Raw genomic sequence first — 22,727 nt, forward strand, 5'->3', positions numbered from 1 at the left:
TGGCATCTCTCTAGGGTGTAGGTTAATTTTCCAAAAGGCATTGCAAAATTAAAGTCACTTTAATTTCTAAAGGTAAATTTCCCTTTCCTACGGACTGGTCTGAAATCAAGCCATGAAAGAGGGTGTCACAGGTTCCCAAAGCCCGGGGTGTTTGATAGGTTTCACTTTGTTCCTCTAACAAATGTTGCATCCTCTGCTATGTTTTGGTTGCTGTGGAGCTCAAGAATTGGCTTGCCTGGTAGTGGCAGTCAGTAATTGGGTTTATTGGCACATTTGGCATCTCTGTTACAGTTTTTAAAATGTTTATTTTAGAAGTGGCGTGAGCATCTCTGTGACACTGATAGAAGTCAGCTGCTAAAACCCCTATTGTGCAGTCAACTTTGAACTGTTTCAACTCTTGTAGCCGTGCGTCCACACAGTGGAGACAAGCCAGAATAGGTTTGTATGTCGCAGGGGCCTGTTAGAATTACTGCTGACTTGATTAGCCAGGAGGGTGTTAGGTCCCTGTTTCTGAGAGGCTCAGCCAAATCAATTTTGGAGGAAGACCCCCAAGGGAGAAGATGTTGCCTGATTAGGAAGGTGAGGCTAAGATAAGTATCAGATTTTTAGAATGGGAGAGATCTTTGGTTTTGGGGAATCCAGCCTCTGCATTTATGGATATGTGAACTAGGGCAGTTGGTTAGAGATTTTAGCAACAGTCACAAAGCATCTGTCAGAATGCTATGTGCCCTTTCGGAGCTAGAAGAAGTAGATGGTGTATAATCAGGGTCCGTCAGAGAAACAGAGCCAACAGGGTGTGTGTATGTGTGCGTGTAAAGAGGGATTAATTTATTCTAGGAAATTGGCTTATGCAATTATGGTGGCTGGCAAGTTCCAAGGCCTGCCGTTGGCAAGCTAGAGACCCAGGAGGGCTGATGGTACAGTTCTAGTCACAGTCTGAAGGACTGACAACCAAGGGAGCTGATGGTGTTCGGTTATAGTCCAGAGGCTACACAGCTTCAGACCCGGGAAAAGTCAGTGTTTCCATTAGAGTCCAAAGCAAGAAAGAGCTGATGTTCTAGCTCCTAGGCTCAGGCAGGAGAAATTCCCGTTTACTTATGGAAGGATCAGACTTTTTGTTTTATTCAGGCCTTCTACTGATTAGGTGAGGGCCACCCACACAGGGGAGAGCAGTCTGCTTTATTCACTGTATCAATTTAAATGTTAATCTCATCCAAAAGCGTTTGCACAGAAACATGCAGAATACTATTTGATCAAATACTTGGGCACCCCGAGACCCAGTTGACAGGTAAAATTAACTCTCACAAATGACTTTGCCAAACACAAATAGCACACAGATTTAGGTGTCAAATCCAGGTCTCCTGACCCTTGCCCAGGGTTCTTCTACTTCATTATGCAGTTTTCTGACTCATCTGTAACAAATGAATAACACAGAAGAGAAACTGCAGAAAAATTGATACATTAGACTCCATCAACAATCAAAACGTCCATTCATCAAAAGACATCATCAAGAAAGTGAATGGATATGTCACGGACCGGGAGAAGATATTCGCAACATGTTTTCATGACAAAAGACTGGTATCCAGGATGTATCAAGAAGTCTTACAAGTCAATGTCAAGAAGACAAACCTAGTTAAAAAAAAAAATTGGCAAACAAGTTGAACAGAAACTTCACAAATGAATAGATGTGCCATTAACATCTGACATGATGATTAACATCGTTAGTTATCACAGTAATCCACATTAAAGTAATGAATAAACAGTGTGCTGCTGGATAGGTGAAAAGCATATAAATAAATGGCAAAATAAAAAAAAAATGAACACTGGATTCCCTGACGTCTGGTACTGTGCGCGGCTGCCATTCAGACCAACCTCGAATTCCTAACTCTTTCCCCACACACCTCTGGCCACACAGTGTGATCTGTACAGAAGTGGGAGCATGCAGGCAATCTGGGGATGACACACAGGTTTTAATTAGTTTGCAGTCTAGCAAATATGGGAAGGCTGGCTTGTTTCACTTGTTTGTTGTATGCATGTAGTCGTAATTATGAATCCTAAAAAAAATTGCTCTCCTCGAGAACAGACACAATTCCATGCAAGGTGTTTTGGAAATACATTTGCTTCGAGTCAGATGCTGAGGGGGAGGGTGGCTAACGTTTACTGAGCATTATGTTGCATCTACTTGTGTGTTCCTCATGACAGCCCTGTTTGGGTAGGTACTCTCATTATCCCCACTTTCTTGATGAGGAAACTGAGACCCTGGGTGATTAAGGGATTTGCCCAAGAACGAAGAGGTCACTAATGGCAAAGTCAGGATGGCAGCATCTGCCTGCCTGCTTCTGGTTTAGCTACTGCTTATGTTATTTTCATTCATGTTATCCTTCATCTGTTTTTAATGCATATTTATTTTTGAAAGAGAGAGAGTGAGCATGCGAGCAGGGGAGGGGCAGGGAGAGAGGGAAAGAGAATTCCGGGTGGACCCCGCACTGTCACCATGGAGCCTGACGCGGGGTTCAGCCCCATGAGCTGTGAGATCACAACCTGAGCCGAAATCAAGAGTCACATGCTTAACCAGCTGAGCCCCTGGGTGCCCCCTCGTCTCATAATTGAGTTCATCACTGCGTCCCCAAAGGTGCTAATTGTATCACAACCCCTACTCTACGCTGAGATGGGCTCAGCTCTCATAGGAGACTCATGCTGAGGGAGGCGACAGGTAAGAAAGAAAAAGGAAAAAAAAATCATTTCAAAGAATGATAATGCCTATGAACCCGATAAAGCAATGGGAGAGACATTGATGGAGGACCCCCTATGGGGACTTTTGTCAGAGAAGACCTCTGCAGACCCCGCGTGATGATTAGCTCAAACGTTTGATTTCAGAACTGAGCTCTGCCGCCTCTCGGTCAGCAGCCCTATTCTAGAAGACATGGAAGCTCCTGTAAGCCTGTGCATGTAGAGCCTAGAATCTTAGCAGTTTGGAACCCTCCTCACCAGGGGCGCTTTTGCAATATTCTTTTCTAATACGCTTTTGGATCTCAGTGAAAAAAAATTCATCAGTTAAGCACAACTTTTCCCTGACTGGTACTCATTTAGCTATCTCCCTGTGGTAGGACTGTCCTACCCAGGTGGTTCAGTGACTGGGGAGACCTTCAGGTGGTCATCTGGGAGCTGCTGAGAACAGGGAGGCTGATGTCCAGGGAGGTATGTACCATCAACAACACCTTGTCTTGCCCAAGATGCCAGTGGTAGTCCTGTTGAGAACCATTTGATGAATATTAAATAGTTTTAAGCTTGCGTGCTATATTGAAGTCTTAGGCATTGAGTAGATGAGGTGTGGTTGGTTAGGTCTTTTGTCTTTAGATTTCATTTAGGTCTTTCCCATTCTATGACAGTGGCCAAGACTTTGACCTGATCTAGTTTATGGCCTGTGCTTTCCCCCCCGTTCTCTGGATATGTGAAATAGCAAGGCAAAAAATGGTCTATTGTTTTCTTTCCTTGCAAATACAATTGAAAAAGCTCTAAAACTGGCTTACTGGTCTCTTTTCTAATCAAGAAAAAATGGCTGTTCAGAGCAGTTTTAATGTGCAACCCAAGAGCCCCGTCAGAGGCTGGCAGATGTGATGGGGTTGCCTAACACAAATCACCTTCCATGGTTGAGGTGGGCATGTGGCCAGTTAGTGTCCTAATTATTGAATGGCTTTTTATAGCCCCATTATTTATAATCACTTTTCAATAACAGCCTAAAGACTACAGTGAGATGAAATGAAAATAGTCAAGTGTGAAAGTGATAATCGTTTATGGAATTATGGAGACTGAAAATGTCTGATGACCAGCCCATGAACTAGAACTCAATTCTAATGTTAAAATAAATTTTGTCAAGTTTATCTCTTTATCCCGAGGAAGACAGAGACAGCATGAGTGGGAGAGTGGCAGAGAGAGGGAGAGAGAGAATCTCAAGCAGGGGCCGTGCTGCCAGCACAGAGCCTGACACAGGGCTCGAACTCATGAAACTGAGATCATGGCCTGAGCCAAAACCAAGAGTTGGACAGTTAACCGACTGAGCCACCCAGGTGCCCCCAAATATTTTTTAACAGCTATACTACGTACCACATTCTGGAAGTGGGAGCTGTGGTTAACCCAGAGAGGGAAATCTCTGTCAGAATTCTTACCTTGGTGGATTTGCAACATATAAAATGGCCAAGAGCCCTGCACACAGCCACATGCACATAATAGGTACAATGTATCCATTTTTAACAAATGGATTCTATTTTGAAATACTTTAGATGCAAAGTGTGCAAAGACAATACAGAAGTTCCCGAATCTCATGGAATTTCCCCTAATACTAACATCTTGTATAATGGTTGTTCATTTGTCAAAAATAAGTTAAGCTAGTACATTACTATTAACTCCAGTCTTTTAAAAAAATTTATTTTAAAGTTTGTTTATTTAAGGAGAGAGGGAGAGCATGCACAAATGGAGGAGAGGCAGAGAGAAGGAGAGACAGAATCCCAAGCAGGCTCTGTGCCATGAGCGCAAAGCCTAGTGCGGGGCTCGAACTCACACACTGTGAGATCGTGATCTGAGGTGAGATCACGAGTTGGATGCTTCACCGACTGTCCCACCCAGGAGGCCCTATTAACTAACTCCAGTCTTAACTCAGATTTCACTAGGGTTTTTTTCCCCCACTAGCGTCCTTCATGTCACTAAATTCATGCAGGATACGTTACATTTAGTTGCCACGTCTTAGACTCCTCTAATCTGTATCAGGTTCTTAATCTTCCCTTGTGTTTCCATGAGCTTGACAGTTTTGAAGAATGTCAGTCCATAGTTCTACGTTTCACTCTTTAGATGTGGATGAACACCTTGTTCAAAGTCCAACGGTGGAGACAGGAAAGCCAAGACTTTGGAACTAGAACATGTGATTCTAATCCTGCACCGAGAGTCTTTCTTCATGTGGTTTAAAGTGGGAATGATACCACCTTTCTCACTGGGTTTTACAAGGACTGAAGGAGATAATGTTCAGAAAAGTAATTTATGATAAAGCACAAAATTTGTAATCATCAAAGGGAAATCTGTGTTTATGACGTATGCATTTTTCTATTCTGTATATTTGTATAAACTGGAGATTGATGCCAGTAACAGAGTTTATTTCAGGAGTCATTTGATAAATTTCTCTGAAAGCTATCCAGGTCTTTAAATATGTGAATTTTTTCTACTTTATAGAGGATGTGGGAATGGATATTTTTCACCTGTTGAATATCGTTGTGAAAGCCCATCAGTGTGGACCCACACCTCACCTTCCTACTCCTTTTCTAAGGGAATGGTTTACACACCAGGTGCTACTTGCACACATCCCGATGCATGAACCCCCACACCTCTGGCCGTTTTCAGAAAGTGTAACATAAACGTTTTCTGAGAGAGAGACGTAACCCTCTACAACAGGGAGTGGCCAGCTCCAGCTTATGGGCCCGATCTAGCCTGCTGCTTGGTTTTGTAATGAAGTTTTTATTTAGAACACAGCTATGCACTCATTTACTTATTGTCTAGTGTTGGTTTTCTTCTTTAAAAAAAAAAGCAGAGTGGTTGGAGCCTAGGCCTTTCATCCTGCAAAGGATAAAGTATGTACTATGAGACCTTACAGATAAATTTTGCCTACGTCTATTCTAGAATCCTCCTGGTGCCTGAGATGTTTTCTTTTCCATTCTCACCTGCTTGGACCATATACTTGTGATTCTGTCTTTGGTCCCCAGCTTTGAAAAATCTTTTAAAGAGAGGTACTGTGCAAAGAATACTCACGGAGATGCTTTGTTTGTGGGAAAGGGTCTCAGCTTTTTCAGGCCCATGAAATGATGGGATGTTGCTCGTGGCCCCTGTTCTATGATCCAGCAGAAGCTGGTGTGGCATGTTCAATTGTAACCCTGTATAGTGAGATTTCTCACTATATAGGTCAGAGCCCCTGGATCTCTGGCCCCAACCTACTGTGTGAATGATATCAGACTATATTAGAATAGAGTTTGTGACCCATTTTATCCATTCCTGGCTGAAACTGAATTGGGGTAAGGCTCGCAGGGGTCGGAGAACAGCTGTGTTAATTACTATGGAAGTTCTGGGCTGTGAGATGCCTATAGGATCTCCGTTTGCATTTGCATAGAAGCATTTAAAACACCTTCCTTATCAACAGTGTCCTGAAAGCCAAGGGGACAGGTGCTGGTTCCTGGGAAGGAACTTCGCTTGGGCTCCTTGGCTGAATGTTCTTTGGAAGTCATCGCTGTTGACATGTCACTTTCTTGGTTTCTACCTATGTTGAACATCGAGAGGGTATTGGGGCAACTGTACTATGTTTAGAGGGAAGTCAGTCTTCAGTTTTTATGTTGAGATTCACATAAAATGTTTTCTAGTGGCATGGTGAATGTCACTGCTTCACAAAAACCATTCTTTTCTTTTACTCTTTCTTGTTTTAGAAAATATCAAACCCATAAACCGCATAACATATTGAATCAACAGCGTAGTATATGCCATGATTGCCTCTAACTGATCAGCTGTTAACATCTTGCATTCTTATTTCATCTGTCTAGATTTACATATATTTCCTTTTTGCCTAATTACCTGGGCGATGGGGCAGCCTGTTAACCTCAGTTTTTTTGTTCTGTAGAATGCGACTGGAAATAGAACCAACCTCACTGATGTGAGGTGAGGATTGCAAAGTTAGGACTGAGCACTGTGTCTGCCTGTTAAAAGTGCTCAGTAAGTGCTCACTGGCATCACTCCAGTCCAGCAGGTCACCGAGCAGAGCTCCGTTAGATCCCAATGCAGTGTCTTCTTAAGAATTTAGTGTCTTCTTGAAGGGCACACACATGTCTACAGATTGCACTCAAGGACCTGAGTGTAGAGACCTCTGACTTCAGCCGTGTTGTTGATTATTGCTGGTCATAAACTCACATCAGATAGGTTACTTTGCCTACAGAGCAACATTGTCTTTTGCCTTTCCCTTTTGTAAATCTTTCATTTTTTTTTTTCCTGAACAGATGTTATTTGACTATACCAGTTTAACTGAAATAAATACAAGAAGCACAAAAGGCTGGGAATAATGGAAAAATAGAGATGATGGAATTTAAGCCGTGCCTTTCTTTCTATGCTTAATTCAGGTTTCTTCTCGCTGTGGGATGAAATTTGGTATGGAAAGATTCACCAGGAGAAAAAGAAGAGAGGAGACAGGCAGGAAATAATAATCATGTGGATGTCCTGAAGTGCTAGCAAAATGTTTTGTGCTTGTCCATGTGGGGAGTTACATGTAAATAGTAGTTTCTAGAGCTTCATCAGCAGACATAAATCTTTCCTGCAGTCTCTTTTTTTCTTTTCTTTTCTTTTTTTTAATTTTTTTTTTAACATTTATTCATTTTAGAGACAGAGACAGAGCATGAATATGGGAAGGTCAGAGAGAGAGGGAGACACAGAATCTGAAACAGGCTCCAGGCTCTGAGCTGTCAGCACAGAGCCCGATGCGGGGCTCAAACTCATGGACCACGAGATCATGACCTGAGCCGAAGTCGGCCGCTTAACCGGCTGAGCCACCCAGGCGCCCCACTTTTTTTTTAAGTTCTACAGAAACATGACTGAAAGAACAACTGTCTTTGTGCCACTAGGGGAATGGATTCAATCTCTGCATGTCTGATGATGCCCCACCTGCCTGGTGTCATTTGCACTGTGCTTGTTATTATAAGGTGTTATTATTAGCCCAGGAGGACTGGCATCTCTTGAGGTATGCAGAGAGATGGGGACCATTGGTGACAGATAAGGAAATGGGTTTGTTTTCTGAGCCTAGCTCCCCACATTTTGTTAGGGGGACTTTGCTTTGGCATAGGGACCATTGGTCACAAATATCAGTGTGTCTGAGAACCACCTGGACGGTCTGTTAAAACACAGACTGCTGAACTGGACCCGCAGAGTTTCTAATTCAGTAAGTTTTGGGTGAAGCTGGTAATTTGCAACTCAGCAGGTTTCTGGGTAACGCTGCTAAGACTAGCCTTGGAGACGCTGAATACCCTGTACCCTAAGAACGCTCACCTGGAGATTCGAAGCCAGCATCTACAGTGACGACTTAGCAGGCTCTGGTCAGCGGACTAAGTCCGCTGCCCTTTCTTGTAAATAAAGTTTTATTGAGAAAAAACCTTGGTTACATATCATCTGTGGCTGCTTTTGGACTGTAAAGGCAAACTTTAGTAGTTGGACGGGGTCCAGATGGGCTCCCAAAGGCGGAGAATGTGTACTGTCTGACCCTTGGCACTCTGCAGAAAAATTTTGCTGACCCTTGATTGTGACCAATGCTTACATGCCATCTGGGGGAGGCAGGCTTGGAAGCAAATCTGTCAGAACTGGCATACTGAGTGTTCTCAATCTCTTTGTGTTTAAAGGCAAAGGGTTTTGTTTGTTTCTTCATTTTACTTAAATACATAATGATAATGGAATTCATCCATTATTTTGCCACAGGCCGTTCTCCACAAAAATTTTCTCATTGCAACCAACAGTTTCTCAGATTGAAGAGAAACGTATTTTAACCGTCCATGTTGCTTGTATAATATAGTGTTGGCATCTGTTTGAATTATTGATGGAAAACTTTTAAAAACGCATACTTAGGGATGCCGGGCCGGGCATGCAGCTCTTGATCTCAGGGTCGTGAGTTCCAGCCCCATGGAGGGCATAGAGATTACTTTAAAAAAAAAAAAAAAGCATACTTAAAAAGGGAAAAACAATCCTCATTTTGGCACTGTAATTAGATTAGTGATATTGTACTTCTTCTAGAGGTGAGTGGAAACCTTTCTGGAAAGCAGTTTGTCAGTATATGTGAAGAATCTTTAACGATTGTGCTCATTGTTCTAGTAATTCCACTTCTAGAGGGTTTTAGCAAACATACATACTCAAGATTTTTCATTGCAACATTGTTTATGATCGTTTAAAAATAATTTTTTGTTTATGTTGAGAGAGTCACAGCATGAGTGGGGGAGGGGCAGATAGAGAAAGACAGAGAGAGAGAAAGAGAAAGAATCCCAAGCAGGCTCCGTGATGTCAGCACAGAGCCCAGCACAGGGCTCGAACCCCCAAAACCATGAGATCATGACCTGAGCTGAAACCAAGAATTGGAGGCTTAACCCACTGAGCCATCCAGGTACTCCTATGACCTGGATCATTTTTTTCAGAGGAAAGACATCTAAATGTCTGATAACAGGAAACTGATAATATGATGATGCATCCACATAGCTACTTTGGAGGCATTTAGAATCAAGGTGAATAAAGGGAAGCTGCTACAGTCTTTTGGGAGAGAATTTGTATCATTTTATGCTTTTTGTCCCACTATTTCCACTTCAAGGATTGTGAGAAGATAATCAGAAATACAGTTAGATTTGAGGCGCCTGTGTGGCTCAGTCACTTAAGCATCCAACTCTTGATGTTGGCTCAGGTCATGATTTCATGGTTCATGGGATCAAGCTCCTAGTGGGGCTCTGCACTCACAGCAGTGCACTCTGCACTCACAGCCTGCCTGGGATTCTCTCTACCCCACTCTCTGCCCCTCCTCTTCTTGCTCTTTGTTTTTCTCTCTATTTCTCTCTCTCAGAATAAACAAATAAACTTAAAAAAAAAAAGAAATACAGATAGGTTTTATCCAAGGAGGATAATCACAATGGAACTCATTCATATGCTTACTGATGGGTAATAGTTAAATAGGTTGTGATGGAATGAGACATGACACATATGTGCTATTAAAACTAAATTTTCGAGCACTGCTAGAGTATGAATTATTTGTTAGACCATGTGGATGTAAATCCTCATGCCGGGCATGATCCTCCCTATCCCCTATTTAATAGGTATCTAATGGAACTCCTGTGTTCTCCTCCCCTGTGGGCATCAGCACTTAAGCCCAGACGTGGGAATCACTTTTGACTCCTCTTTTGCATTTGGCATCTTCCTCCATCACGCGGGCACACCCTGTTGCTTCTAGCTTTAAGTTACATCTTCTCTCTGTGCTCCTGCCCTTCTTCTTTTCATCTGTTTCTTTATTCCAGGCCACTTCTGGTCTTGTGTGATCAGCCACACTGGCCGCACGCTGTCACCTCCCTCTACTCTTTTTAAAAAAATTTTTTTTAATGTTTTATTTATTTTTGAGACAGAGAGAGAGCATGAGCAGGGGAGGGGCAGAGAGAGAGGGAGACACAGAATCCGAACCAGGCTCCAGGCTCTGAGCTGTCTGCACAGAGCCTGACGCGGGGCTCGAACTCATGAACCGTGAGATCATGACCTGAGCCGAAGTCGGATGCTCAACCGACTGAGCCACCCAGGCGCCCCCCCACCTCCCTCTACTCTTGACCCACTGCACAGCTGCGGGGAGAATCTCAACAGGGAGATGAGGCCTTCCTTATGTCCCTGACTGCCCTCCCTTCACTACATTCCTAAGGAGCTTAGAATAAAATGCAAACTCCTTATCTTGGCCTGCAAGGCACAGCATGATCCGCCCCAGCTTCTCTGTTCCACCTCTGCGTGTGCTGCCCCTGTCCGAGCTCCACGCTTTTTCTCAAACACGCCAGCCTCCTTTCTATTTCCGTTCATTTGCACATGCGGCATTCTCTGTCTAGAATGCTGTTTTCCCCACACTTGGCAGAGTTAACTTGGTTCTTGCCTCGTTTGCTTTCTCATCTTAACAATGACCTCTGCTCAGAGGCCAGCCCGGTTCATGTTTGCTAAAACTTGTGTGTTAGTTCCTGTTCAGGAGTTCTGTGTTGTCGTGGTATGTCCCCAGGGCCCACCGATTGTCTGGCTGTCGGGACTTAATAAATATCTGGTTGAATGAGTGAATGAATCCCCCATGTGTGTGAGGGTACAGTAAGGGCATCTGTCTGTATGCGTAGGTAGGCATACACGGGGCATTCAGTACCAACACGTTAATGGTGATGCACATGAGGTTACAGTTGATCTTTAACCTTCATTGTTGTACTTTTGTGTATTTTTCAAACCTCGGAATTCACATAGGTTACCTTTTTATTGTGGTAAAATATGTATCACATAAGATCATGTTAAGTATTTTAAGGGTACAGTTCAGTGGCGTTGAGTACCTTCACACTGTTGTGCAGCCATCCATTCAGTCGGTCCATCCAATTAGTAGTAAATCCTAACTCCCCACTATTTTTTATGACTTTTACAGTCAGAAAAATGTCAGGAAAAATGTGTTAGAAAGAAACAAACGGCAAAATCTTTTAAAGACAAAACTCACTAATTGTATTTCAGGTTGTAAGTTTTACGACGATAAAACTAGCTAATTTGTATTTCGATTTATAATTTTGCACTTAAAAAAAAAACCCTATCCTTTACAAATGTAAACTGCTGAACTGATACAGACTTTTTTTTGCTGTAATAGCTCCCTGCACTACAAACCATTTGTGTTGCCTTAATAAATACATCTTTCCTACAACTACAATCATTCCGTGAAGAAATTGTGTGCTAATGGTAAATCACTTGGAAGTGTGATTAGTTTAGTACCCTTATGCACGTTTTCCTTAGCATTGAAAATCTGAAATATGTTAAAGTCTAAATTTTAGTTGTAAGGAAACACTATTCTTTGACCTTCTATGTTCTGGAGCTTATACAACACAGAGAGAGTTATGTTTTGTCTCCTTGGTTAGAAATGGATGAATCGAGAAGACTCACAAGTAATATCTCTGGAAACCTAGTTTCTGGGCCGTCAAGATTATTTCTGTTGACTAGTGTTCTCCCTTAGGATTCTATAGTTTAGGAGATAGAGTTCAGACCAAGCAGAGTCCCCTCATAATCCATCACTTTGAAAATGATGCTTCTAGTTGAGATGGCAGAAAACTATGTAGCATGTAGAGGAAAAGTTTGGAGGAACTACACAATGATGTTAAGGAATCATTTCATGTTTAAATAGTAACAAGCAAAATTTGTGACTTAAGTAACTGATAAAGGAATCATATCCAGAGTATATAAAGAACATCTTATCAAAAATAACAAGACAGCCTATTAGGAAAATGCACAAGGAATATGAACAGGCAAGTTACCAAAGAGGAAGCATAAAAGACAAAAAATGTATATGTGAGATATATATTCTATCATATATATATAAATATATATATATACACACACACATATATGTGTATATTGTATGTGTGTATATATATGTATATAATTTATATATATCACTACATATATGTATATATGATAGGATGTACAAGTCACCAGAAATGTAGTCACCCCCTTATCTGTGGGGGAGATGTTCCAAGACACCTAGTGATGCCTGGAACTATTGATAGTACTGAACCCTGTATATACTATGTTTTTTCCTGCACCTATACATATTTGAAAAGAAAAATATTACAGTGACATTTATTATTGCATTGTTGTATTGGCAACAACATTGGAAATAGCCTAATTTTTTATGAAGGACAAATACATTGTATATTTTTTAAATGGAATATTACACAACATTTAAAGTAATTAGCAAAGGTTACGTGAATTGACATGGTTAAATTTCTCTAAACCAGTGTGAATTTAAAAAAAGCAGAGATACATTGTTTTAAATTTAAAAGATACACAATTTCAGATACATTGATATGAAATATAAAGTAATGGCAAATGCAGGACAGAGAGTAAGCTTCATTTTTGTCACTGAAATTATACAATTGTCTTAAAATCAGCTCTGAATCCTTTTCTTGGAAAAAGTTGCCTGTATTTCTGACCTCTGTTCTCTTTTCCACTTGCAAAACAAATCTTGAATTTCAAAGAAAGTGAAGATGCTCTGACTCTCTCTGTCTCTCTCTCTCTAGCAATTTATTATTTCATTGGCTCACTGCCTTGACAATTAGGAGAAGATTTATAGACATATCCCCTGAATAATTGGCAATTAATTTGAGATTAGATGCCAAAAAGTACAGTATTCTTAATATAATGGGAAGGTTGAGGCTTTTCGCTTACAAATGTCACGGAACACAGAGTAAATGTTAACCGGCAGCATAGTTAACCCTGCCCTTTTGCACATCTGCAGTAAAGCGGAGTTTTAGTTCGATGATCACAAACTTGAGCTACCTTGGCTAGTTTTAATGTAAATCTCAAGTGTAGACCAAGAGTGTCTGTGGCTTAAGAATGAATGCCTTCCCATCTATAAGCCCATGTTTTATCTTGATAGGTAACCTGCATATGATCCATAAGGGTGTGTGTACCTGGGTTCTGTATAGGAGAAACAGATACTGTATCCCAAATCTTCTTTAGGATTTTGCTTTTGACTCAAGCAGTAACTTGGATCCCATAACATCTTTTCTACTCATGGCTCAGTGTCTTTCTACCGCCTGCAACTGTGGTCTCCAATGGAGAATATAAACTCTAGGTCTTAAACAACGCAGATTTGGCTGGTAAACATTGGTATCCTTTTGGTCGAACTCCTGAGTACCTTCTACCTAGAGATAGAGTTGGCCGATGTGACTCCTAAATATCAGCGATTTACCAGTTGGTTTCATTTCAACTCTAGCACAGCGCCAACAATGTATTAAGTATGCACTAAATACTAACCCATTTACATATGGCCGGACAATTTTAGCACCAGTAGAGTTTTATTCCCTTCCAGAAACTCTAGAAATATCCTTTAGTCTGAATTTCCCTGTGCCTGTATTTTGTTCATAGCTATTTCCAAGTAATGGAATGGGCTTTATGCTTATGGGCATTTTGAAAAAGAGTAACAGCCCATCTTTGAACAGGTCTCAGCTCTTCCCCCTCCCTTGCCTCAGTGGTTGTCCACCCTACATTATCATGGCACCTTCTCTTTGCCAAGCAGTGTTGGCATCTCATTTAATCCTTATACCAATTTCATAACAGGGCTTCTGTTTTATCAGAGCTCCGTTTCACAGATAAGGTTCAGAGGTGAAACAGTGTGCTTGGGTTCACCAGCCAGTGAACAGTGGAACCGGGATTTAAACCCAAGCCTTTTTGTCTTAACTATCAAGATTTAATCTGTTTTCCTTTCACTTCATCTCTCTGCTGCAAAATTGAGAATTAAGCATTTAGAATAGCCTATCACATAGTCATTGGGTAATCATGTTTATTTTTTAAACTTTTGAAATCAATTTTGTAATAGTGTCACATACATACTATAAATTGTATCCAGTATACACACACACACACACACACACACACACACACACACACACACAGTTCCATAAGTTTCGATAAATATATAAACCCATGTTATCACTGCCACGATCAAGATTTTCTGTACTGGCATCTACTTCAAACACTTCCTTGTGCTTCCCCCTTCAAAAACTTTTCGTCTTGGGGCACCTGGGTGGCTCTGTCGGTTAAGTGTCCGACTCCTGATTTGTGCTCAGGTCATGATCTCATGGTTTGTGAGTTCGAGCCCCATGTTGGGCTCTGTGCTGACAGTGCTGAGGCTTCTTGGGATTCTCTCTCCCTCTCTGTCTTCCCTCCCCAACTCACGCACTCTCTATCTCTCAAAATAAATGAATAAACTTACAAAAAATTTAAAAAATCTTTTTGTCTTAAAGTCATTCTAGACTCTCAGGAAATTGTAAACAGTACTACAGAGATCCCCTGTACCCTGCATCCAGGTTCCCCCCAGGGAGAACTGGTTACATAAGTATAGTACAATTGCAAAGCCAAGAAACTGACATTGGGACACTCCATAGATCTTACTCCCTTGTCCCCCTTTGCAGTCAGCCTCTGCCTACCCTCAGCCCCAGGTAACCACTCAACTGCTTTTTGTCACTAAAGTTTAGATTATTCTAAAACTTTATATGTAAGTGGAATTGTATACCATATTGCCTTTTGTGTCTAGCTGCCTTTGCTCAGCATTATGTGTTTTCCGTGTGTGAATGGTACTCTATGTGTTAGTGGTCTCTTCCCGTTAACTGTTGTGTAGCACCCTATTTGAATAGAGGGCGGCTTGCTTATCCTTTCCCCTGTTGATGGATATTTTGGTTGTTTCCACTTTTGGACTATTACATAGTGATGAAAGTTGTTGTGGAGATTCATCCGGAAGTCGTATGTGTGGGGGAGTGTGCTTGCTTTCATTTCTCTTGCATAAATGCAAGTGAAAGTGCTGGGTCGTTCGGTTAGTGAAGGTTTAGCTTTATAAGATTCTTTTCCCAAGAGAATGAACCATTTTCTGTGCCCACCGACAGTGCCCACAAGTTCCTCTTGTTCTCCAGTCTTGCTAACACTTGATACTGACTTTTAAATTTTTGCCATTCTATGGGCGCCTGGGTAGCTTAGTCAGTTGAGACCTGACTTTGGCTCAGATCATGGTTCCTTGGTTCGAGCCCCATGTCAGACTCTGTGCTGACAGCTCAGATTCTGGAGGCTGCTTCAGATTTTGTGTCTCCCTCTGTCTCTGCCCCTCCCCTGCTCCTACTCTATGTCTGTCTGTCTGTCTCAAAAGTAAACATTAAAAAAAATTAAAAAATAAAAAAAATAAATTTTCCCATTCTCATAGGTATGTAGTGGAATTTCACTGTGGTTTTGATTTGCCTTTTTCTGATAATGATATTAAATATCTTTTCATGTGGTTAGATGGCTAGTCATATATATTCCTCTGTAAATTGTTCAAACCTTATGACCATTTTCAGGGGCGGGATGGGGAGTGGATAGGTGGATGTGTGTCCTTTTTATTCAGCAAATATTTGATGAGTTATTGAATATTTATTAAATGACCCAGGATTGACTCGAATATATCTATTTTGATTTTGGCCACTTGAAACCTTAGGTATAATACATCTCAAATAAAATAGTTCAAATTAGGTTTTGTTAGTCTATAAAGCAATCATCTGTAATAAGGAATCTGTTGACCATGATACTAAAATAAAGATCAGTCGTTTCCTGTCTAGGTAGGACATAACATCATCTTAACTGTCAATGTCATCCTCATGATACACATTTCTGACCATGGGGAAGTTACCATCTGAAGACATGAATTTTGTAGTTCACATAGATACTGCATTGCTATTTTGTTTCTCTAAGGCTAGAAATGTTCTTACCTAATTTTTATCTTGTCTAAAAATGGAAAGACGATTTTAGCCTGGTTATTTTTAGCTGTCACTGAACCAGTCTTTCTCCATTAAGCATAAATATTAGCTAACTTGATCTACAAGCCTTCTGTTGGTCCTGTAGAGTATAATTTGTGTCTATAATTTAAAAAGAACATTTGGTTACCTTTTTTGTTTCTATGACATATTTTTATAGCCGTAATTTAGCTATTGTTTTATTTTGTTAATGTAGAGAATTACAAAGAAATACACAGGCTCACTCACGTAGCTATTGCTTATACAACAATAGTGAAAAAGCACTCTGTGTCTAGTGTTTGTGCAATCAATGCAGGATAATAAGGTCTGTATATCTCTGTCTGTAGACTAAAGAGTGACATCTGTATATCTGTCTGTACAATGAAGACATCTTCTCCCTTACTTCCCAAGCTCATGTCCTTCTACCTAAAGGAAACTGTTGTTAAAAACTTTGTGATGATGGCTCACATCAATATAGAGTGCCTCCTTTTCTTTGTTCCTTTTTACACAAAAGGGGTCAGACAGTATGCACCACCCCACATATTTTCCTTTGACACTAACACTAAGCAGATATACCTTTCTTGGAGTAGTTACCGTATGAATCAACTATGCTTTACTTAGTTGATCCCTGGTGGTCTTTTTCAGATCTTCTGCTTTGATTTTCATTTATTTGCTATTATAAAAATACCGCAATAAGCAATACTGGAGATGTCGCAGACTTTTGCAAGTATATTCATAGGGTCAGTTTCTACCAGTTGGACCCGTGGTCAAAGAACATTGTATAATTTGTCAGCTGTTGCTCCATTGTTCTCTTTAAGTTCTCAGCCATTTGCCGTCTCTTTAATAGTGTCTTCAAGGGTCTCTGGCACATATTTTAAATGTAATAGCCTAGTTTAAATTCTTTGTTATTTGAGCCTTCTAGTATTACGTGAAATGATCCCCCCAAGTTAATGCTCTTTCAATGCTGTTTTATGTTTATTACATCCTTGCATGCTTTTCTCCTGCAGAGGGAATCCTGAAGTAGGTCCTCCTAATGACCGAGAGTGGCTGGGTAGAATGGCTTCTGGTGGCATTTCTGCTGTCAACCTGCTTCATCTCTGGGAAGCCCCATGGTTGATGTGTTTTGTCTATTTTATATATTTCTCACAGGAGGAAAACTGAACAAGGACCTGCGACATTTTCTCAATCAGCGCTTCCAGAAAGGCTCTCCTGATCATGAGCTCCAGCAGACCATAAGGGATAACCTTTACCGCCATGCTGTGCCTTGTAAGTAGCCCTTTTGGGGCATCTGACTGCTGGGTGTATGTGTGTGTGGAAAGCTAGTGGAGACAGAAGAGTTCAGCAGTTGGTTCTGGAACACTGGGCGGCTTGCTCACTTAGTGCCTCCCTAAGTCCAGGGCATCCTAAGTGACCCTGCGACATACAGCACAGCACAAGGTGAATTCCTTGGCCTTCAGGTTCTTGCCCTCCCGCTTTCTTGCTTATATGTCAAGTAAATTAGTTATCCTTTGTAGGGGCCTGTTTTCACATCAGTGGAAACGACATCTGAGTCATACGAATTCCATAAGACTGTAATGAGGAGTACCTGGGATGAAGGGTTTTGCAAAGTCCTGGCATGGCATAGGCCTCCATGAATGCTAATCATCATTGTTATTACTGTGGTGGACCAGGCCAGAGGCCTTCAGATTGATCTCTGTGGAGATCAGGGAGCCCTCGTGGCCCCTCAGCGGAGAGAATGCCTCAGTGGACTCTCTCTGCTTCCCCAACATGACCAGATTCATTGATCTCGATTTCACGCATAATTGCATTTGAAGAAATGGCTTCCACCAATTAAAAACTCCAGTCCCCCCAACCCATTAGATTAGACCAAATCTGAGAAAGCAAGACAGAGAGCATAGGGACTATGAAAGCGAGGTTTTTGTTTTGAGGGAAGGAAGGAAAGAAGAAAGGGCAGGAGAAGAAGGAGAGAGGGAGGGAGGAAGTCAGTCCATGGGGCAGATGCTTGGGCACCTGAGTTGTAGTGAAGTATTACCGTGCACTACCCACCTGCATTCCTATATAGCTAATCATGAGGTGGCAATCCTGGGGACACTTAGAATTGCATGATTTTATTTAAAATTGAGGAGAAAGAATGATTTTGGCTTTAGTACTTGGAATTTTTCCCTTCTGTTATTACCAAGTCTTTCAAAGCTTGAATTTTTTTTTTTTAAATACCGTTTTTTAGGGGCACTTAGGCGGCTCAGTCAGTTGAGTGTCCAACTTCGGCTCAGATCGTGATCTCATGGTTTGTGAGTTCAAGCCCCATGTCAGGCTCTGTGCTGGCAGCTCAGAGCCTGGAGCCTGCTTCAATTTCTGTCTCCGGTTCTCTCTGTCCCTCCCCCGCATGTGCTCTGTCTCTAAAATAAATAAACATTAAAAAATAGAAAGGAAATATTATATTTTAACCAGCAAAAAAAATGAGGAATAATTTGAAATTGAGGGTACCCAGCTTACTGCTGTGATTTGTTTGCTATAATGGTTTTCTTTAAGAAAAAAAAAATAGTTTGCAAGTCGTGCCAGAGTGCTAGTGTTTCCTGATACCACTGCAAAATGGTAAACAGACCTAATGTGAGGCACCATAGACCCGCAGGGACATAGGTTATAAGTCTACACTGGGACCTTTAAAGATCAGGTTCTAGAACAGCCCTCCCTGCTCCTCATTTTACTTATTAATAAAACCAAGGCTCCACAGGGAAAAGAGGTTGAGTGCAAGGAACTTGGGTCAGTGCCCCAAGGTTGTCTCTTTCTGCTGAGTAGCAGAGTTGCCTTGACAGAGAAACTGTTGTGATAATGTGTTAATGTATCTGGGCCTCCGTTCTTTTAGTCTTTCAGCGTTGGAATGGAATGCTATAATCTTGTATCCTACCAACAATTGTTTACACTTGGATTAATAATAATTTCTAATGTTAATTGTATGGGTTATAAAGGGATCATAAATTGTTTTATGGCTCAAGAAACCAAGGCACTAAGGTAAGCCAATAAAAACAAGGCTAAAGGCAGGGGTGGGGGGGGACCTGGGTGGCTCCATTGGTTGAGTGCCCGACTTTGGTTCAGATCATGGTCTCATGGTTCATGAGTTCAAGCCCCGCGTCTGGCTTTGTGCTCACAGCTCAGAGCCTGGAGTCTGCTGCAGATTCTGAGTCTCCCTCTCTCTCTCTGCCCCTTGCCTGCTCATACTCTGTCTCTCTCTGTCTCTGTCTCTGTCTCTCTGTCTCTCAAAAATAAATAAACATTAAAAAAATTAAAAACAAACAAGGCTAAAGGTGATCAGAACTTCTGGTCTCTTGAGTCCAAAGTCCTGACTTTGATATGCTAACTAGTATTAACCCTCAAATAACTCTTGGAGGTTGGGATTTTTTTTTTTAATTTTGTAATGTTTATTTATTTTTGAGAGAGAGACAGAGACAGAGCATGAGCGGGAGAGGGAGGCAGAGAGAGGGAGACACAGAATCTGAGGCAGGCTCCAGGTCCCGAGCTGTCAGCACAGAGCCCAACGCGGGGCTCGAACTCATGGACCTCGAGATCATGACCTGAGCCGAAGTCTGGTGCTTAACCAACTGACCCACCCAGGGGCCCCTGGAGGTTGGGATTTTTAATTCTCAGTTTACAGATGAGGAAACAGAGGCGTGGGGAGATCAAGTCACTGCTAAGTGTCCAATTGGGGTCTTTTCGACTCTCACCACCCGGGGCTATTTCTGTAGCTGTACCATAGCTGCCTCTGAAATTCTAGGACAGCAGGTTGAATGCTGTTTTGCAGAATTCAGTAATTGCAGAATCATGATTGTTCTCTGTGTAATTTTTCCCTTACTTAGATTCCAATTTAAGAAATGGGGAATGAAGCAAATGAATACACCATTTCTTGACGCATCTGTGGTGTTACTATGGTTACGTTTTGGCTTGCGTTCCCATTTATTTTTTCCCCTGATTTATAGGACCTGACTGTGAGCTAAATGGCTTGATTTTAAAGCTTACCACTATATAGGAATTGGGGCAAAAATGACCTCAGCCTTTTAAAAACAGTGAAAAATCCTGTTTTGTCTTTGCTCGCATAAAGCCCTTGGTACTAATATTTCATTTCTATGAAACCCACAAATCGGGAACTGGGAAGGAAGAAATGGTCTTTCTCCTGAAAGGGAAAACAAGTAGCGTTTCATTTTACATTTCCTTCATAAAATGGGAAGGAAATTCAGAAGAGGTCTGTTTCTGAGTCTGGCACAGCATGTGTACCTTTGAACATGAGTAGACCACAGGTCACCAGGGATTCGGTTACAGGCTTGGAGAACTCAAGCTACGTTTTTGTTTATTTTGATTCCTTGGCCCCTGTGACTGGTAAAGCAGAACTCTCTACCAAACCTGTCGTGCCAACGGAGTAGGAAGCCCTTCCTTTGGAGAACACAACCTCCTGATTATGTTGTAACTGTCCCGTGAGGAGACAAGCTCTCGTAATCTGCATTTTCCAGAACTTCCTGCTGCTGCTATTTTAGTGACTTCACCATTTTGAGAAGTGATGACCTCATGAACAGGTGCTTGCGAGTTGGGGTAGACATCTTGTCTTACACACGTTAGGAGGTCCACGTGTCACTAGAAATGAATAAATAAAGCTCCTTCATTCTCAGGTTCTTTTTAGTGTCATCATATCACCACGATGGGTTTTACCACTTAAGATTCCATTTTCTCCTAATTCCTTGGCAAAGACAGTGCAGGTAATAGCATCCCTATTTTACAGGTAAGGAAATGGAGCAACCAGTAAAACTTCCTCAAAATCATACCACTTCTAAATGCCACATAACTCATTGCTCATCCGGTGCTGTTTTAATGTTTCTTATTTTTAACAGCTTTATTGAGGTATAATTCACGCACCATACAGTCCACTCATTTCAAGTGTTCCTCCAATGCTATTTTTTTTTGCCACAGTCCTTATTTTACTCCACTCCCCTTTTATTTTGTCTTTATTCAAAAACTTTGATTACTTCCACAGTATGAAAAAAGTCATCTGAGTTGAAGTCTAATTATGTTTACCATTGACAATTGCCACCAAAAAACCTTCACAACAACCAGAATTATGTCAGCAAAGAGGACTAGATTACAGAGTGAGTCAGAAGCCCTGGTGTGAAGTCTGAGGGCTTTTCTATAGCTGTGTGGCCTGGTGTAAGTCATGTAACCTCTCTGCGTCTCGTTGACTCTTTAATAAAATGGAAAGAGAAATACTTCCTTCAAGCACTGCCTAAATTCAATTGTTCAAGCATTTGGTATTGTTCAAGCATTTGGTAATGCCCCCGGTATCCCTAAGAGATGGGTCCTTTAGAGGAAACAGAGGCTCAGAGAAGTTAATAGCTTGTTTAGGGTCACACGGGTCACAGGTAGCATAGTCAGAGTTAAACCAGTTCTAATTTCTGTGCCGGGCATCATTAATAGAAGTGTGATTAAGGCAGTATAACAGGGACCATGGAGAGTGAAAGAAATAGAGAGGAAGCTTCTCATTGCTGAACTTTATTGTTTTACTTATCTATTGTATTTTTGTATTAGTTGTTTTAATGTTTATTTTTTAAGAGAGAGAGGGAGAGAGCGAGCATAAGGGAGAGGCCGAGAGAGAGAGGGACAGAGGATGTGAAGCAGGCTCTGTGCTTACAGCAGAGACCCCAACACGGGGCTTGAACTCATAACCTGAGCTGAAACCAAGAGTCAGACGCCTAAGTGACTGAGCCATCCAGGTAGCCCTATTTTATTTAAATGTTTATTCATTTTTGAGAGGGAGAGCATGAGTGGGGGAGGGGCACAGAGTGAGGGGGACAGAGGATAGTAGGTGGGCCCTGTGCTGACAACAGGAAGGCCGACACAGGGCTTGAACTCAAAAACCACGGAAGATCTTGACCTGAGCTAAAGTTGGAACACTCAACGGACTGAGCCACCGAGGTGCCCCTCATTGCTGAATTTTATAGATTTAGCTGTTTAAAATCATGGTGTCTTATGGGAATTGGAGCTATGCAAGGCACAGTGCCTCAAAAATAAGTATCTTATCTCTGATTTTCAAGTAACTCGCTGATATGTGCGATAGAATTTTAATAATTCTTTCATGGTGATTCAGCTTTTAAGAAATCATTACGTGATTCTCTTGGGATATCTCGGTCTATCTTCTTTTTCATTGAATCTCTTCTTTAGTATACCTATGAAAAACCACCTTGAAATGAATTTGAAATCCCTATAAACATCATCTGGGTTGCTCACTTCTCCATTCCTTAGAACCACCTGAATGATACTCTTGTCCCCTGCCCCTCAAATTCTCTTACGTGCTCAGTCCCCCCTCCCAGTCACACAGACTTCATCCATTCCCCGGACACACCTGCTGCCTTCCTATAACTGGGTGCATGCTCTTTTTTCCTCTTTCCGTACCTTTCCATCTGACCAGCACACCATCTTCTTTTAAACTTTAACCTACATGCCACAAAGACCTCCACAGTTTGGGCCTGTTGCCTTCTTCCCTGCTGCCAGAGCTACCCTCTCTGACCCCCTCCTTCCAGCTCACGTGCCTGAGTGCATTGCCCGCTGAGTGTCTGTCTGTCCTATTAGAATCTGACTGTTCGGAAGTCAGGGACTGTGTCTTCCTCAGCGACCAGCCCACACCTA

General features: G+C 41.6%; 1 protein-coding gene across 17 annotated transcripts in view; it reads left to right on the forward strand.

The window, feature by feature from the left end:
- The window catches only part of MAGI1 (membrane associated guanylate kinase, WW and PDZ domain containing 1), a 630,408-nt gene that overhangs the window by 359,588 nt on the left and 248,093 nt on the right, over positions 1 to 22,727 (forward strand). For all 17 annotated transcript variants that reach the window (XM_027039185.2, XM_027039188.2, XM_027039186.2 and 14 more), the window contains exon 2: positions 17,214 to 17,330. In XM_027039185.2, coding sequence (XP_026894986.1) covers positions 17,214 to 17,330 — 117 coding nt within the window. The remainder of the gene's footprint in view (positions 1 to 17,213; positions 17,331 to 22,727) is intronic.

Source organism: Acinonyx jubatus, chromosome A2 (assembly GCF_027475565.1).
Source record: "Acinonyx jubatus isolate Ajub_Pintada_27869175 chromosome A2, VMU_Ajub_asm_v1.0, whole genome shotgun sequence".
Taxonomy (NCBI): Eukaryota; Metazoa; Chordata; class Mammalia; order Carnivora; family Felidae; genus Acinonyx; species Acinonyx jubatus.